The 19,396-nt window shown below is 45.1% G+C and overlaps 1 protein-coding gene across 1 annotated transcript in view; it reads right to left on the bottom strand.

Annotated features, from left to right (window-relative positions):
• Nucleotides 1-15,914, bottom strand: part of NHSL1 (NHS like 1) — a 142,089-nt gene extending 126,175 nt beyond the window's left edge. The window contains exon 1 of the mRNA XM_040965320.1: nucleotides 15,593-15,914. Within this exon, the coding sequence (XP_040821254.1) occupies nucleotides 15,593-15,797 (205 nt within the window). The 5' untranslated portion in view covers nucleotides 15,798-15,914. The remainder of the gene's footprint in view (nucleotides 1-15,592) is intronic.
• Nucleotides 15,915-19,396: the final 3,482 nt, after the last annotated feature.

Genomic DNA, 19,396 nt, shown 5'->3' on the forward strand with positions numbered 1-19,396 from the left:
AATTGTGACACATCACTATGAGAATGAGTGACTGGGGCCAGTATGGTGGCTCAACAGGCTAAACCCTCCTCCTGCAGTGCTGGCATCCCAAACTGATGCCTGTTCGAGTCCCAGCTGCTGCACTTTCCATCCAGCTTCCTGCTTATGACCTAGGAAAGCAGCAGAAGATGGCTTAATAAGACCTTAGATCCATTCACCCCCATGGGAGATCTGGAAGAAGCGACTGGCTTCAGATTGGCTCAGCTCCAGCTGTTGCAGCCATGTGGGGAACAAACTGGTGAATGGAAGATCTTTGTCTTTCCTCTCTCTGAAAATCTGACTTTCAAATAAAAATAAATAAACTGAAAAAAAAAAAACAGGATGTGTGACTAAACCAAAGAAATGGATAAAAATCAGTGCAGACCACTTGTTTTATCTACATGGCTTTGAGCAAGTCATTTAGTCTTTTGGGGCCTGCTCTTGTAAGCAGAGTCATGTCACTTGTCCTGCCTATGGACTATGAAGCTCATACAGAAAATTACTCGGTTCCACTGCCCGTCTTCTAGCACTGCACCTTACACACTGCCCTGATTCCCCGACAAAGGACGTCGAGGAAAGCCCACCGAAAGACTGACTCTGGAGGACGAGAGCTCAGGTGCTCATAGTCACATGCCAGCTTTCTACCCAGATGATTTTCTGAGAGGCACCACTAATCTGCATGGAATGTCACAGGACTTCTGGCATGCCAGGGCTTCCTACAACACCCAGGGAGAGGGCAGGGGACTCCACACAAAAGCTCTCCTAGCTCTTAACTTCCACATGTCAAGACGGAGCAATGGCAAAGACAAGCATAATAAAACCTTACAGCTGCGTAGCCGGGCAGCGGGGCTGCCTTAGGGGAGGGGCCCTCACAGTGGGCCTTCAGGACCTCCTGCTTGGAAGCTTTTCTAACCAGCGCAGGTACATACAGCTGAACACACAGGCTCCCTGCGGGGAGCGATGCTCAGCAGGTTTCTGGGACCACCCCATTCTGGAAGTTATTATTTTGTTGACCCCCATGGGTACCTGTAGCCTATCTGTGTGGCTCCCTTCGGTCACTAAAGACACAGGGCAAAGCCCATCGGGCCACCCAGCAGCATGCCCTCACAGCTTGAGGGGTCTTGATTTACAGGGGGATGACAGGATCACACAGGTGATAGTGAGCAATGCCCTGTGGTTTTATGCCCAGGTTAGGAATTACAGCTGAGGGACTTCCATAGACAAATCCATGACATGTGTATGTATGGAGGGGAGAACAAGAGTGAGAGAAGTGAGTCTGATAGCAGAATCTGTGGGGGCAACATAGGCTGGCTCACCCAAGAACTGCGGATGGGGTTGGGACTTGCTGGGGAGCTAAGGAGGCGCCCCAGTTGGGTTGGGGTTCCCACTAGTGAGAATGAGAGTAGGATTGGAGGCAGTAGACGTGGCTGGATATGGTTACAACCTGTACCAGCGCGGGTGTGCATTGGGACTGTGGAGTGGCAGATTGGGCTAGACTACAGCCCCCAATGGTACTCGTGCTGGTCAGATTGGGTGTGGAATAGGCCACGCTAGACCTTGACTCCCACTGAATTATGTGAAAGTTGTATCTGGGCATGGAACAGGCATTGCTGGGCTGCAACACCCAGCAACCAGAACTACAATGGGTGTGGCCAGTTGAGCAAGGCCACTGTTCTTGCCAGGGCAGGAGGTGGACAAAGTCAACCTGGGCCAACAATCCACTGGTGTGTGCCAAAACCAGAGGAGCTTGGGAAACTCCTTCACTGGGATGCAGACCCTGCAGGAGAGCACAAGAAGCAAGGCAAGAGCAGCCCAGACCATGCCAGGTTACAGTGCCACCCAGCATACATGTGGGTCAGGTCTGGGGACAGACCAGTCTGGGCCAACACATAACACCCAGTGGCAGAGGGTAGGAGGAGCCAGATCAGTCCACAACACCAACCAGTTCACATTAGACCGGGACAGCAATCAGACTGGGCTGGGATAGGCTGCAGCACCCACCAGCAGGAGCTAGAACACAGGGCAGACTAGAGTAGGCCAGACCATACAATAAGATTGTGGACACTGAGGTGAGGGGAGTCATGCCAGCCTGGGCCCAGTGGGGGCCAGATAGTGAGTCCCAGGGACGGGGGATCTGACAGGGCTGAAGCACCTTGGCTCAGGTATTGGGGTTCACCTGTGTAGTGGTGGCCAGGTTCCTGAGCCTAGCAGACAGGGCAACCTGTAGGGCTTGGGTTAGCTGGCCCAGATCCTGTGTCCTGCCCTAAACCTGTGTGTTGGTTTCATGATCCCCAAGGGTGGGGGATCCAGCGAGGCTTGGGACTCCTGGCCTCGGTCCTTGGACTCACCTGCAAGAACAGGTCTTACTAATAAAAAAGGCAGAGCAGTAGACACAGGCCCTGCTGTCAAAAGAGAACATAACAGCTCATCTGGTGTCATAGCAGAAAAAGAACAGAACTGACTGGACAACAACCCCAAATAAACAATGACAGCAAAAAATCTCAGTGAACGGAGCCAATGGACATTGGGAGGGTGAAATCATCCTTGGATCAGTGAAATCAGCATATTTCAGAACTATCCAAGCCTCTTGGACAGAACCCTCGGAATATGTACACATTGAGACTCTGGGTTGATATGGATGGCGGTTCCTCATCCCTGGGTACTGGGATGTGTGGAAAGTCATGAGTGGTTTCCTCCTTTCTCTCTCCCTTTCTCCCAGAAACAACAAAGAGAAACAGCAGATTTGGAACCAATGAGCACACTATATTTTCCCTAAACCTCGATCCTTCCCACCCAGATACACCATATAATCATTATAAAAAATAAAATTTATTAAAAAATTTAAAAAAAAACTTATGCAAAGAATAGTCTATTGGAAGCACCATTTGGTTGATAAAAGACTGTGACCTAACAGGGAATCACAAAATTAGTTTAGAAACTCAAGACTGACAAATTCTATTAATATAATTGGGGAGAAAACAGGGACCATCACATGTAGCTATGCAGTAAAGGTTAGCAGTTTCACAAGCTTGCGTGTGCATATATGTATAACCATTGTGGGGACTCCGATCCAATGTAAAGCATGCTTATTACCCTGCACACAGAACTCTGAAGATCAGTCTCTAACTTGAAAAAACAAAGTAAGATGAACTCCTTGGCCACTAACAATCTCCCAACACTGACACTATGGTTTTACCAGAGGATAGTCTTTTTCCCCGCGTGCAACAAGCATTTATCAGAGAGCAAACTAGCTCAAGTGTTTCTTAAGCTAGAAGAATTCTGACTAATTGGATTTTTCTCCAGACCTTCATTAGCTACAGTTGAAACTTCCAAGATTTCTAAGGTCAGGGGCTGGCAGTTGTGGTGTAGTAGGTTAAGCTACCACCTACAATCTGGCATCCAATATGAGTGTGGATTCAAGTCACTTGCTCCACTTGTGATCCAGTGTTCACTGATGCACCCAAGAATGCAGTTCTCTGACTAACAGACCTGAGAGGAGTTCCAGGATTCCGGCCTTACCCAGGCCCAGCTCCAGCCATTGCAGGGAAAAAGTAGATGGAAGATCCCTCTCTCACCCCCCCCCCATTTCCTCTCCCCTCTATAACTCTTTCAAATAAATAAAATAAATCTTAAAAAATTTTTTTTCTAAAGTTAGGGGGATAATATTTTCCTGGTAACAGTGACTTAATAACCCAGATCAATTGAATCAACACATGCTACAGAATGTGGCACATACAGAGTGTGGACGATCCAAAGAGAAGATGGCAACAGAGAAATTCTGACCTCTCCAGCTTCCTAAAACATCAATAACATACCAGTGAGAATGGGTATCTCAAAAGTTGCTTAACAACCAAACCAACCTAGGACCCTTGTAACACAGAACAAAATGCAGGTAACTCTCACAAAGCAACAAAAAACTCAACTTGGGGGAAGCTAGCAAAGAAAAAATAATTACAAAGGTCTTTTTACAGTAGCAGTAGCATTTGTTGAGTAACTCAGCAATAAAATTACATTAAGGTTGGAATCAAAAGTTCTGTTTCCAGGAAGTCAAAGACCTCTATGTACTTTCTATCAGTGAAACAAAACTATGTAAATAAATACCAGGCAAGACGATCACAGCACCCAAACTTAGCAGCAGCCACAACCACCCACCAAGGTAAACTCACAAACTGTCTTTTGTGGGCTTTGTAATAGGATCGCCAAGCAATCAAGGCTAAAGCAACACACACCTGTGCTCAGGGAGGACTTCTGCTCTATCTCACAAGGTAATCCAGAAACTCTTTCTACTCTAGCAGAGGCGTTTCTAGTTACCCAGTGAAAGAGAACCTCAGGGAATAGAGGCAGGGAACTGTATCAGCAACAGAATTCATTTAGTCTTATTCCCTCTCTTTTCAACCTTATGGAAAAGTCAAAAGTCAAGTGATAGTTTATTAAAATCTCAACTGCTAATGATTCTTATAAGTTTTCTTCCAGAAAGAATAAACAGATACTGAATCACAAACTGATAATTGGCTTGTATCACTGAAATAATTTTAAATAGTTAGCAGATGAGCATTTATCTCATTCCATATCTTTTCTAACCATGTACAGACACATATTAAACTATTCCTTTTAAAGAAGCAAACCAGAAATACTGCAAGTACACAATCTATCAAGCTAGCAACAGTATATTCAGAAACTCGAACAAGGCTTCACCAATAACCACTTTCTTATTACTTTCATTTTTTTAAAGTTTCCTCACTTTCTTGCTTATTTTAAAAGCAAAAGACAGACAGGGAGAGAACTCTTCTCTGCTAATTCTCTTGACACAATGCCTGGAATAAGCCAAGTCTGAGCCACACTCTATGTAGTAGCACAACTCAATATGAGTTTCCTGTATGACGATAGGGCTCCAAGTACCTAAGCCACATCCTGCTTCCTCCTGGGGTGTGTGTTAGCAGGAAGCTGGATGGGAAGCGGAGGGGCTGGGACTGAACCCACATTCCGCGATGAGAGCTGAGCATCTTCCCAAGTGGCATCCCACCCACTGCTCAAAATGCCCACCTGTACTTTATTAACTTGGGGATGGGATCAAGCAGCCCTCATCCAAGTGGAGACAGAGATCATCATCTCTTCTCTCCTTAGAGCGTAGCCTTCCTTCTCCCTCCAGCTTATTTCTACACCTTTGCCCACCATCTTCTATTCATTCCTGCCCTAACATAGTCTTTCAAAAAAAAAAAAAAAAGAGAGGCCAAGAAAACAGTAAGGCAGAGTTCCTCCTTCATTTTAACAGCTCTATGGGTCAGATCACTTCAGGTAATTTCCCAGTCTAAGCCAACCTCACACTGAGTTGGGAAGCAGCTGGCTCCTTGGAGTGGCTTTACAGAAGGGGTTGCTTTTCACCAAGTCCAGCAAACAATAGGAACTTAAAGTGCAATAACCTATGATATATCCTGCATCTGCAGCACATACCAAAATGTGCCCCTGGACAGGAGGCTTGAGTCATTACCAGCAGCATTATTCAGGGAAGGCCTGGTGACAAATCCCCCTGGCTAGAGGAGATACTCTCAGACAACCGCTTGAGTAAGCAAGTACTCACCACTCATCTATCATGAATGTTTAAATACCAAAGAGTGTTGCAGCCAACACAGTAATGGGCTTCCGCAAGAACAAAATTAATGACTGTTAGTTTAATAACTATGATAGTTAGTCGGTTGTTAAATGCCAGCCGTGAAATGATAGGGAATCCTCTGAGACGGTACACACGGGGGTGTGGTTCGGGCAGGAGAAAGGCAGGCCACAGAGAACCCTCCATGCAGCCAGCTTCCGGCTCCAGCAGACTCAGGCCAGACGTCTGCATGTTCATGCACTGCATAAATGGTGATTACACACACATTTTCCAGTCACAGTTAGGAAGACAGGGATCACCATAAACATCATGTTATATCAGGAAGATTACAGAGAGCCAAATCTTCTGTAACTGTGGATTCAAACAATCATGGACCAAAAATATTTGAGTAAGACAAACAGTATCTGTGCTGATCTGGCAAAGACATTTAGAATATAAGAGCTACAGAGAGCCTGTACTATAGTATTATAAATAATCTAGAGACACTGCACAGTTTACAGGAGGATGTGTGTGAGTCACAAACAAATGTTAGACCATATTCTTATAAGAGACCTGAGCATCCACAGATTTTGGCGTCCTCAGCAGGAGTCCTAGAAATCAATTCCCAAGAAAAGACTGCATCCACTAAGAACTACTCACATTCCATAAAACTAGGAAGAGTACAGTCATACCTTTCAAAATTACAGATGCTACTGCTATGGAAACAAGGGATTATTAAAACTCATGCCTTCTCTCAGTAAACCCAGTGCCATACAAAAATCTATAGCCTCATCAGTGCTTTTCCTCATGTGCTTATTTAATTGTTTTAGCCAGCAATTACTTTCTTCTCAACTGCTATGGGCCCCAAGAAGAGATGGCATTAGTCTCTAATGTCCCAACGCAGCCTGCATGCCACTAACCTGAGCAGTTTGCCTTCAACCTGACTCCACCCTGTGTTCACACACAAAAACACTCAGCCACTATCAAGGTTAAGACCAAGGTAATGGGGCCAGTGTCTACAATACTAGCATTCTATATGGGTGCTGGTTCAAGTCCTGGCTGCTCCACTTCGGATCCAACTTCCTGCTAATACACCTAAGAAAGCTGCAGAAAATAGTCCAAGTGTTGGGGCCCCTGCACTCAGGTGAGAAACCCAAAAGAAACTCCTGGTGCATGGCTTTATATCAGCCAGGTCTGGCCATTGTGGCCATTTAAGAAGTTAATCATCAGACGAAAGATTTTTCTCTCTTCCTCTCTCTGTGAATCTGCCTTTCAAACAAAAATAATCTTTAAAAAAAAAGGTACCAGGTAAAACACAGGCTAGACTTCAAAGCACTTTTCAAATCCAGTACAAATATTAAGCACATACCTGAATGTTCTCAAAGCAGAGAATTTGCCCTTAAGACATAAGTTATTGAATCCATGACCCCAAAATGCCTTGGACACTTTTTAATGACATTGTTTTGAAGGATTATACTTGGTTTCCTGCCTTGTAGAATCTAAGTTCTCTGCCTCATTTTCAGTTCTCATTAATGATCTAATCAAAGTATCTACTATTTTTACTGAATTTACGGATATCTAGGGTGTCAATGCAATGAATTAACATTTGTAAAGTGCCATTGGTAGTGTCTAGCTAGTGTAAGCACGGAATGTCCACTATTGTTAACAATTAGGGTAGGTTGTTGATGAAGGTATAACTTTCCATTCTAAGGCATGATTTTAAATTAGTATGTTATTCATTTCAGCACGTTTCAAAAATTTATTTATTTTTATTCAAAAGGCAGATTTCCAGAGAAAGGGAGGGAGAGACCATCTATCCCCTGGTTTATTCCCCAAATCGCTACAATGATCGCAGCTGAGCCGATCCAAAGCCAGGTGCCAGGAGCTTCTTCTGGTCTCCAACATACACGTAGAGGCCATCATCTGCGGCTTGCCCAGTCCATCAACAGGGAGCTGTATTGGAAGTGAAGCAGCAAGGAGTAGAACCTGCATCCATGTGGGATGCCAGTGCCCCATTTGCAGAATTAGTCTGTTGAACCACTGCACCACATCTTCATTTCAGGATTTTACTGAGACATAAATTCTCTAAAAGAGTATGTAAAGGAATTGATAGCTTGTGCTTGAGTTGCCTAGGTTAAACAAATACTACAAAATCACTAACTTCTACACTGAAAACTCCACGGTATCATTATCTATACTGGGGTAAAGGCAAGTCTGGACCCAACTAACTACCAACAGTGAAGAGGAATTTAATGACCAGTGTCAAATACAACTAGTATCAATATACTAGGCTGATACAGTATCCAAAAAATGTACACTCATTTATTCAATAAACTGATCAACAGGTATTATCCTCCTTTTTGGAAATGAACTAGAACGTAGAGACTTTAACAAGTGACTGAATGTACAGACATCCTGACAGCCCTTAGCACCCTCTATCCTTTCACTTATACTCAAATTTATTGAAGATCAGCTAGGTACAGGCTTTGGGAAGACACACAACCATCTCTCCTGTCTTTTCGGTTAAATTCTAGTCGGAAGAGATAGATATCAAAAATAATCATGTAATGTACCAGGAGATTCGAAGAAAGTAAGTGCCTTTAAGAAAAAGTGAGAAATGAGGATAAAAGGGTCAGAAGAGGGTGAGCAGAAGAGGGTGAGATGTGATCATTTTCAACAGGGTCGCCGAGCTAACTTCGGAGACCTGAAACAGATGAAGGCAGGGGGAGAAGCAGTCTGTGCAGCTGAGCTTTCAGTAAGGGGAAAGGGCAAGCTGCACAGCATGCTGGGAGAAGGGCAAGGAGCCCAGGCAATAAGCAGGGAGCAGAGAGTGAAGGGAGCAGATGGCACAGGCCTTACAGGACCCTGATGGGGCTTAGTGGGGCAGGTATTTAGTTTAGTCATTGAAACACTTCTTGGGATGTATGCATTCCCATTTTGGATCATAGCGCATGAGTTCCAATTCTACCTCTGTTTCTGATTTCAACTTCTCGCTAATGTGCACTCTGGAGGCATCAAGTAATGTCCCACGTATTGGTGCTGGCCACCCACAGTGGGAACCCTGATGAACTTCTGGTTCTTTCTGTGTTTCAAGGAGGAGGGTGAGAGGGAGAAGAGAAGGAGGAGAAGGGGAAGGAGAAAAAAAGCCGCCTGCTCACGCAGTCATTCACCTGTGTGAGAAGGAAAGCTCTGGAAGGGTTTCTGTTAGTGAAGTGTCAGGACTTTGGCGTTTGATTTGGCTACTGAGGTTGCTGGGGGAACAGCAGCCGGCCTGTTGTGGGGAGGAGCCAAGGGCAAAAGCAGGAAAACCAGAAGGGGAAGAGCAGGAGAGCCACCCTGCCCCTCTTTATCAGGCTTGCCATCCTCAGGTCCAAGAAGAACAACTTTGGGAATTGATCAAACCAGCCACAGTCAAAGATTTCTACAGTCTTGTATAATTCGGTGTGTAGTTTGAGTGCAGCTGCAACCAACAGCAGGTTGTCACTGAGGCTCTGTTCCTGCACACTGCACACTTTCCTGGTATCCTGGGAACTTTCCTGGTATCCTGGGAACAGCTCAGAAGAAGCACCAACGAGACCTACGGGATCTACAACCACAGCTCTATAAGCCAAATCCAGAAGACATTCGCAAGGCTCCTCCACCTGTGCAAACAGCACCCTGAACAGAGCCCTGATGAGTTTATCCAGTGCATTCAGGAACTACTATTGAGCACTTAGCCTGTGGTGCAGAGGTGGTGGGTAAAAGATAAATAAGGTTTGAGTCTCTGCCCTAAGTGAGTTCACAGTCTAGTTCCAGCCTCAGACAAGTAAACAAATATGGATAATCCAGCATGTGATAACACAATTACAAAAGGATAAAGATGGTGGAGAACCAGCTCAGAGAACAGCATAATCAGCAGTGCCTTGAGGCGATTAGGGAAGTCTGCACAGTGTGGTTAAGTCTAGAAGGTTTAGCAGGAAGGCAGCGGGGTGGGGGTGGGTTATGACTGGAGCATCCTGGAGCTGTGAAACAGCTAGGTCTCCAGGCGAATTGTGGAGGTAAAGGCGTTCGAAGACTGCATGAGGCATATCACGTGGGTTTGTTGCCACATTCAATGACGCACGCACCATTCCTAAACCATGAGGAATCACAGATGAGTGATCTAATAATTATGTTTGCATTTTAAGAACACTCCTGTAACAGTGTCAGGGACTTAGGGATGGATCAAAGTGGAACAAGAAGGGGAAAGCAAGAAAGGTCCAAAGTCCAACTAGGTGCGCATGTGCCAGTTCAGCAGGTGCCTGAACTGAGGAGAGAACAGGCTGGGGCCAGCAAGCAGACTGTTAGCAGGTACAACTGAGGAGACTGGAGTTAACTGAAGCATCGGATACGAAATACTACAGCACTTCCAAAAACACACACAACTGATGGGACACGTCACAGTTGAAACCCAAAACACCCAGAAATGACATGGAAATTAAACATATCCCTTAGTGATTTCAAGGAACATAATAGTGATTTAAAATATTTCAAAAAACACTTCCACACCTTGGTAAAGACATTTCAACAGAAAAGGTATTCTCTTCAAAATCTAAGGCTGACAACATAGTTCACTCCTTTTAACACCCTAGAACTTTGTAGCAATCTAAGTAAATGTTCAATTCTCAAGATGGGCCCACAAACTCTTTTAAAATTAATAGAGGGTAATTAAAAACCACATTTCATTAGAACTTGAGTCATTTAATTACTAAAGAAAGACATTTTTGCAGTAAAACAAGGCAGTGAGAGAACAGAGACTGCAAACATCAAAAGGAAAAATAATCAAAGGGCAATAAAGGGCAGTCTCAGTGGACCAGATAAAACATTAAGTGGCACTCACTGTTTGTCTCTTTCACAGAATGTCAACTTCAGTAGGAAGCGGGGGAACATGACAGGCACCGCCCTGAGAATGCCAGTCTCACTTATCTCTTCTGTTAAGACTCCCAATGGTAGTCTTTGTAGGTACTTTCACAATATACAGAGTGATACACCAAGTAAATAACATTTGTTTACTTTCATTTTACCAATCAGGATACTCTGATGATATTTGCTAATATATTTTTAGGTTGCCACAAAGAATGCCACAAAGAAAATATTATTTAAAACATGTAACCCTCAAAACTAAAGCATGACTACTATGCAGAAACGGGATCCCATAACCTTGCTGCTTTTGGTTTTCCATGCCATTTTCTCCATGATGCTATCTCAAGTCATTACTAATCTAATTATGCGCAAGAATCCTATTTTCTGCAACTGTTTTATTAGAGGGCAAATTGGGATGAAATTACTTCACACAGCCAACACCCACACTCAAGGATGAATTATCTAGCGAATGGATTATTCATTACCCTTGATATCTAAGCAAGGCCATTCCCTGGTCCTCTCTGTGGTTACTGGGCAGAGAGGGCATTGAAATCGAAAGGATTTCCATTTGGTAAGGTTACTAAGTCCGCACGATAAAGTCCAGGAATAGAGAATGAAAACACTGTTTGAAACAAGGATTTACATGTCAATCCCGCTCTCTGTCTACAGACCTGCCAACACCAGGATCATCAATCACGCCTCTGCCCAAACTGGCAAGCTGGGAACACAACTGTGATTGCTCAATGAGAGGATGCCCCCATTATTATTCAACCTCTTCTGGCTTGAGTGAGCAAGGGAAAAAAAAAAAGGCAGAGAATAAACACAACCAGTCGGAGGTATTTCTGAGACCCTTCCCCAGCGCTGGAAGAGAGGCAGGTTTCCATTAAATATTGCTTCATTCAGTGGCAACAGCAGGGAGATCTTGCAAAAGCAGAAACTGTTGCAGACCAAGTATCTTTATCTAGCCCTTCTCTTCTAAGGCATGGGTCACACTTACCTACATTTTCTATTGAATTCCCCTCAGCTATCTTATCTGCATCTCCACTGAGTATGAACTCCATGGCTCCAGGGCTTGTGTGCTCTATTTCTTTGTACCCTGAACACAGCAGTCGGTAAAAATTTCTGCAATAAATGCTCCCAAAACTCCATTTGAAAATTTACATCTACATTCCACTCTCTAGCTAAACAGTCATCTAATAAAATAGTTCATGATTCACTGGATTCAATCCTGAAGAAGGTACTGATTCACATACTTGGTTTTTATAGTAAATTAAATGAAACATCATCTGCCATTGAAGTGGGTCAGATCACACTAGGAATATCATAACTGATTCTTGTTGTTACCCAATTCCTTCTTACCTCCCTGAGTACAAAAGTCAAGACCAGCAAGTTTTGAAACTGATAACATGCTGTATCAAAAGCAAACATACAGAGACTTCCTGGTAATTGTTCTGAACATATCAATATGCACATCTAGTAACTTTTCAAACTCAGCAGAGCAATTGAATTAGAAAAATGCACATTAGTAGCCTTTAACCTTACATAAGATTTTCCAAAGTAATATCAGGCATTGTAATTTATCCCTAACCTCTTTTTTTCCTGTTTATTTTAAAACATTATTTTCATCCATTTTAAAGGCAGAGCAACAGAGACATGAGAGACTGAGAGCTCGCCAATCACCTGTTCACTCCTACAAATGGCCACAAAGCCCATGTGCAGCTTAAACCTCCACCGAGATCTTCCCTGTGGATGACATGGGCCCACACACTTGAGCGATGACCTGCCACCTCCCAGGAAGCATTAGCAGGAAGTTGAGTGTGAAGTAGAATGGCCAGACCTTGAATCAGGTACTCCAGTATGAAAGGTGGGCCTTATGAAGAAACAAGGGCTTAACCTCCAGTACCATAATGCCCGCTCCAACCATTAACTTCTTGAGTGTAGGTCAGAACAACAGATCATAAAGCAACGGATGCACTGTCGTGACAGATATCCATGATGTAGCACTTAGAGACATCATTTCAATGGTACTGATACGTAATTTGTCACAGAAACTCAATATAAAGAGCTTGCTTTATAAAATGCATACTCTCTACTATTTTTTCTTAAGATTTATTTATTGGAAAGTCAGTCACAGACAAAGAGGAAGAAACAGAGAAACGGAGAACGTTCCATTCACCGATTCACTCCCCAGATGGCTGCAGCTGGGGCTGGGCCAGGCAGAAGCCAGAAGCTTCATCAGAGTGGCAGGGGACCAAGCACTTGGGTCATCTTCCTCTGCTTGCACCAGGTGAATTAGCAGGAAGCTGGATCAGAGGTGGACCAGACAGGGCATGAAGCAGCACCCGACAGCATCACAGCCTACAGCATTACTAGCTGTGCCACCACACCAGCCGTGTCACAACACCAGCTGCATGCCTTGTGCTAACTTAGACAGCATTCTCTCCACAGGAATGAATGTAGCTCAGGAGGCTAATTGTGCAAAGCAACAGTGTGGGCAGGCAGTGGGCAGAGAACAGGAAAGCAGGGGTGGAAAGAGAAGAGGAAAGGCAGGAGGCTGTGAAACCTGAGTCCCTGCCAACCAGAGACACCACAGGAGAAGCTGAGAGGAGATTCATTTATTAAGATACAGCTGCCCCACCTCTGGCGGCTGCTGCTTATTCATAATACTATGTGCAAAGAAAGTTGAAAGCATTCATGGAGAAGTAGTCTTAGAAAGTCCCCATGAACAGAGGAAAGAGGATGACAAAGAGTGGGCTTCTAAAACCTGTGTAAAGCAGAAACGTTCCTGGGAGACAGGGGATTGGATCAGGTTGCGTGTGGTAAAGGGAGAGGCTATAAGAGATGTTACTCAGTCCCCTCTGCACCAGTGAATCTCCCAGCTGCACACTGCTCTGCAACAACATCCTAATATGGCATGGGGCCTTCCAGGCAGCGACCGACCACCCGTGCCAGGTCCAGCTACCTGATGCTCCGAAGGAACAATCTTCAATCCCACCGAATTTTCCTTCAAGACTTTCCCTCTTTCGATCTGCTAGTATAAACAATGTCATTTCTGTATTTCTCCACAGAACAAATTACATGGAATAAAAGACCAAGTATTATAACATGCTTCTAAGATAATAACTGGCAAAGCTGGGAGCCAATCTTCTTCTGTAAGTCAAATGTGAAAACAGAATCTATTTTGGGTGTGTGTGTGTGTGTGTGTGTGTGTTGGTTTTTTATTTCTTTTTTTTTAATTTCTTTACAAAGATAGAATCTAATACCATGATCTATAGGCAGCTTTTGAAGGATTTTCCCATAACTCCACATGTCAAAAATGATAATATTATTCATGCCCAATTATTTCTAAGAACCATATAAATCTACACATTGTATTCTGCCTCCATTCACCTCCCTGTGGCTGCCAGATCCCCTACTACATGAAGGGATAAAGGGCACAATCTCCAGTATTGTTCTATAAACAAGTCCTGCCTTCCCTTTGCAAGTCTCCCCTGTCCCTCACAATGACTTCTTTATTTTCCACAAGTCAAGTGTACTGTATGCACCCCATTCCACAACCAAGACTAACATACACACATTCACAGTCTCTTTCCCTCTAAAGTGAATTTAGATGACCCATGGACAATGGAAATCCTACAGGAACAGGCTCACGTGTACACAGTCCTGAACTGAAACTTGAAAGTGTCTGGTTTCAAGCACAACCAGTCATAAAGAGGCAACTTTTAGCAAAGGGCCAAAGGAATCCAAAAGACATCTTCCTGCAACCACAGCACTACTGTATCCACCCTTCAAACATTACAACCCAACCATCTCCTGAAACCACAGCTTATTCCTGATTTAGAAAAGTGAAGTTCATGGACTCCCTGAACTACAAGCAACCCCAGCCAAAAAGCACAAATGCCTTTCCTAAACCTGGCACTTACACAGCATCTGAACTAAAACCCCATGGCCGTTCATCTCCACGTCAGCCCACCACCGGTGACCACCTCCTTGACGCAGAAACAACTGCCATCTTCAAAGATGATGAACGAGTCCCTCTGGTGCTTTAGTTTAATAGCCAAGAGCAAACGGGTGAACACACACAATCCCCAAGGAAGGGCTGCATTCAATTCTCAGTTCAGGCCGTGGAAGTACTGTGTACCCCAAAGAACATCTTGCATGAAGTTGATTCACTCACATTTTAGCACTTTGGCTTCCCAACAGAAAGAGAAGAGCAGGACTCTCCCAGACTCTAGCGAGGTTTCTCTTGGCACGGGAAGAATGCGACCCACAAGGAAAACACAACCATGCGGAATGTCTGCACTAGGTTCTTTTGTAATTCTTGAACAAGCCTTCCCAAACCCGTGCCCAGCTCCAACCATTCAGTCTCCACTGCAAACATTCTGAGAGCCCAAACATTCTAAATACAAAGTGTGTCCAGAGATATTTCAACAGTTCCCCCTCTCTCCCAGCATGACTGGTACTTTTTTCTATTTCCCTTTCCTTTTCAGCTTAGAAGGAGGCAAAACATGCTCCTCCTGACACGAGATACCAGCTCTGGTCTGGATAGGAATTTGACAGAAATCCAAGATCCACTTTTGGCCAAGATGCGAAAGGTAAGCCCCTTGTGTGTGCCATTTCCCTGGAAGTCACATCCCAATGCCTGTTTAAATTTAAGCATTCCCATAATTCATCCATCTTGCAAGAACTATGCAAGAAAGCTATCCACCATCTCCAAAGTTTTCTTGGTACAGTTTCAGAAAAGAGTACCATGTCTTGCCCCGGCCTGCTCTAACAGGGGATGTCTCCCTTCCGTGTTGGTGGTTTCCCACCATACTTCACACAAGGCATACAAGCCTGTGGACCTGACGCAGGGGAAGGAATCACCGAGGACAAATCACAGCTACTGGAACCTTCTCAATAAAGACGTGTTTTCTAAGACGGACCTACTTAGCAGAGCATTTTTATTTCAAAAGTGTATAAGTGAAGGGTGTGAATTCCAATCCCAGGGAAAAAACTAAAGAAGTAAATGGAGAAAGCAAAAAATCATAAAGGGAAACCAGTAAGAGAAACAAACAACTCTACAGGACAAGCTCTAAGAAATGTTCAAACGCTTTTATATGTCACCTTTCCGGGGCTGGGTTCTGTATCTCCAGTTCTCATCGTCAGCTCCCACCTGCTGCTCGCCCACCGAGAGCTCCCCATCACTGCGGAACAGCCTCTTTGTCTGCCTGGACAAGGAGGAGAAATTTATCCAACTCACAGCACGTGAGAGAGAAGCAGCTTTGGGCTTCAGTCTGAAGGAGCCTTCCTTTTTCATCTTCTTTTGCATCCAAATCCACCAGAGACAAAGGACAGCCCAACAAACAAACAAAAACGCCTAGGACCAAGCCTGCTGCTTCCCTCTGATTCCGGCCAATGTCGAGAGTTGGGCAGGACATAAGGCAAGAAGATTGCTTCTGTGTCACCGGGTTAAAAAGAAAAGGGAGGGTTCGTTAAGCCAGAGAAAATAAAAAGTGCCACCCTAACCACATCGGGGTATTCGACTTGCAGAACAGATATCTCCACCGCCAAAAAATAAAAAAATAATTTTTTAAAAAAGTTCAGTTTTAACAGCCAAGCTGGGCGTTCATTTCAGGTGCACTTGTCCGGACTTTGCAAAGACCAGAGCCAGGGCACCCCAATCCTCTGGTGCGTCCCTAGCACCCCAAACCGAAGTCCTGGTCTTCTCCCAGGCATCGTTCTCCTACCAGGACAGAACAACAAGGCGACCGGTGAAAGATTCCCTATCAGGCCAGGCCCGCCGTTTCAAGTTCACCCACACAGGTTACTAGGGGAAAATTAAAGAGCTAAGCTCACTTGCCCCAGCACAGCGCAGAATCATAAACCGCCCACTTGCCCTCTTTCCCGTCGGCTCTGGGACGCGCCCGCCTGCCCCGGAGCCCGCAGGACTCCACAAACAATAAAACAGGCTGCGTGGCTGTGGCTGGGATTACACAGTGAGCGCTCCCGTGAAAGGCGATAGGCCTGGCCCGCACCAACCACACCCCATTGGCCGCAGAAAACCCCGCCTCTCCAACAACCAGTCCGCCCCCAGCCCAGGCAGCTCAAACTTCAGAACTACAGCAAAGACGCACAAATGCAAGGCTGCGTGCGTGCGCCTGAGGTGGACTGTGCAGGTAACAAAAGCACTGGATGATGAGATTTCCAAGAAAGTGAGATTTTTTTTTAAAATAAGGGGTGAGGACCGTGTCGCGGCAAATGCAGCTGTGCACGCCTGGTTGAGGTTAGGAAGTATTACCATCTCCAAGGAGAGTGAAAGTCAGGACTTCTCGCTAGTCCTGCACCTGCTGTGGGGACTCCCTCCTGTTGTGCCTCCAGGGTGGCAGCCCTGGGGCCACTTCTCCCTGGGTTTGGCTTCGGCTCTGTCATCCTTTTAGGGACCACCATCTTCTGAACCTGGAGACCCCAAGCGTTAGCTGCAGGCTCTAGTGCCAAGCCTCCCAGTCAGAGATAATCAAGAACCCCATAGTATATTGCACCAAGATGCAGCATTTTCCCCAAGGCCAACATAATTCCAGGGGTTGGAGGGTGTTTGCCAGGGGAAACTGTGGCACTGACCCTTCCCCTGAAGAATTCTTCAGACTAAGATACACAAGTGACAACGAGAGAACCACATCTTTCTCTCGCTCACTCTGCTTAACTTGGCACTGACCAAAATAGACAAAGTCACATGTTCAACAGAAACCAATAAGCAATTGTAAGTTACAAATGCAGAATTTTGCATCATGTCTAATTCACAGAGATCTGAAGAAAGTGGCTCTACAAGCTAACCAGAGATAAAACAGCTGTAGGTGAAAAGCACACAGCCAAATATACCAAGGATGGGCTGCTCACACCACACCTTGAAACTACCACAGAGAACAGCTACCCAAGGCTGAAATGAAGTCAGCTTAGGAGGTAAGAATGGGGTCGGTAATGTGGCATAGTACACTAAGCCTCAGCCTACAACACTGGAATCCTATATGGGCATCAGTTCAAGTCTGTGGCTACTCCATGTTCAATCCAGCTCTCTGCTAATGCGCCTGGGAAAGCAGCAGAGGATGGCCCAAGTACTTGTATCCCCATGGCAGACCTGAAAGAAGCTCTTGACTCCTGGCTTCGGCCTGAACTAGTCCTGGCCATTGCTACCATTTGGAGAGTGAGCCAGCAGGTGGAAGTTTCTCTCTTGCTCTCTGTCTCTCCTCTTCTCTAGATGGTTCTTTCAAAAAAATAAGAAATAAAGAAAAAAAAAAAAGCTGGTTAGATAGACTGTGGTTTAAGTTCCACACACTACACAGGGCAAGTCAGGCCCAGAGAAAGGATGTGCCTACCCACTGTGGCACAGAAGAGGGACTCATCTGGGTCAGGTGACACCAGGACTGCAGCTCCATCACCTGCATGGAATTTCTGCTGCATGGCCAAGTGCCCTCTCTCCTTGATCACTATTATTAACAGCAGGAATGACGGGCAGGCACTCGGGTTCATAGATGTAGCTTAGGACGCCTGAATCTCAGACAGGAGAGCCTGACTCGAGTTCTGGCTCCTTGCTCCATTTCTGATCCAGTTTCCTGCTGCTGCACATCCCAAAGGTAGCAGATGATGCCTTCAAGCACCTGCTTCCCTGTCGACCACGTGAGAGAGGCAGATGAAGCTCTGGCTTCAGGTTTGCACTGTCCCAGCCCCCCTAGTTCCTGCAGCACTGGGGAGTAAGCCAACACATGGAACAGCTCTGTCCCTGACCCCTCTCTTTTCCTGAACCTTTCAAATACAATGAAAATAAATAAAAGTTTTCAAATGTTTTAAAGTGACAGAACACAGGATTAACAGAAGTTTATTTCAAAACTCAGCAGAAATAATTGCACACTCAATACTTTGGGTAAATATCAAAGTTCAAATACTCAGTATATTCTTTCTGACTGTAGGATGCCTCAGAGAAGCTGAAAATATAAAATGAAAAATAAGGAACAAACAAAAAAGATCTCATCAGAAAATACAGAAACAGTCCAAAGCTGTGGACCATTCTAGAGTTTCTTGAGATATCTCCCTCCCCTGCATCTATGTCACACCTTACGATCCACAGGCCACCAACAAGACACACAGTTCTCTGCTAGCTGTCTACATCCCAAACTGGCATCATCATTATTATTATTATTTTGCTTGAGATATGGAGATAGAAAGCTTCCTCCCATCCATGCACCCTTTCCCCACACCTTCACCCTCTCCATCCCTGGCCCAAAGCCCACAAGAGCCAGCAGAACAGATTCAGGAGCAAGGAATTCAACCTAAATTCCTTGCACCATCACCAAATGTCTCCCAGGGGTTCCACCAGCAGGAAGCTGGCATGAGGATCCAGAGCCAGGCGTCAACCGCAGGTGCTTAGCTGGGAGGTGATATGAGCATCCCAATGAGCCTCTTAACCCTAGACCAAAACGCTCATCCCCGCAGTGCTGCAATACTGGGCTGTTCTTGGGGTACCAGGAGTGGTGAAGGCAATGTGCACACACAGGAGCAAAGATGGATGGTGTCATCAGGAGCGAATGCGTTTTCCTATAGTACCCTCATCCCTGCACTTCTTTTGCCAGCTCTTCTGGCAAAGAGCTGACGGGACAGGCTAGAGGCAAATTTACTGCCAAGCTATAGAGGATACTAACCTGTCCACCACGGAGTTAGGAGACCCGACGAGGCTTCCACAGTCAGTGCTGCCATGAACGTCAAGACCCGGAGACATATTTGCACACTAACCATTTCTCCATCCACAAGCTAGCCAGGTTCTGTTAAACTGGGCCTTGACTGTTAAAATTTTTATTCACACAAGAGAAAGCCCAATAAACTAGTTACTTTTACTATTAGCCGAGAGTTCCTATTAGCCAAAATAGAAGAGAATGCACT

The sequence above is a fragment of the Ochotona curzoniae genome, unplaced genomic scaffold (genome assembly GCF_017591425.1).
Source record: "Ochotona curzoniae isolate NIBS_2020 unplaced genomic scaffold, NIBS_Ocur_1.0 scaffold_3890, whole genome shotgun sequence".
In the NCBI taxonomy this organism is placed as follows: Eukaryota; Metazoa; Chordata; class Mammalia; order Lagomorpha; family Ochotonidae; genus Ochotona; species Ochotona curzoniae.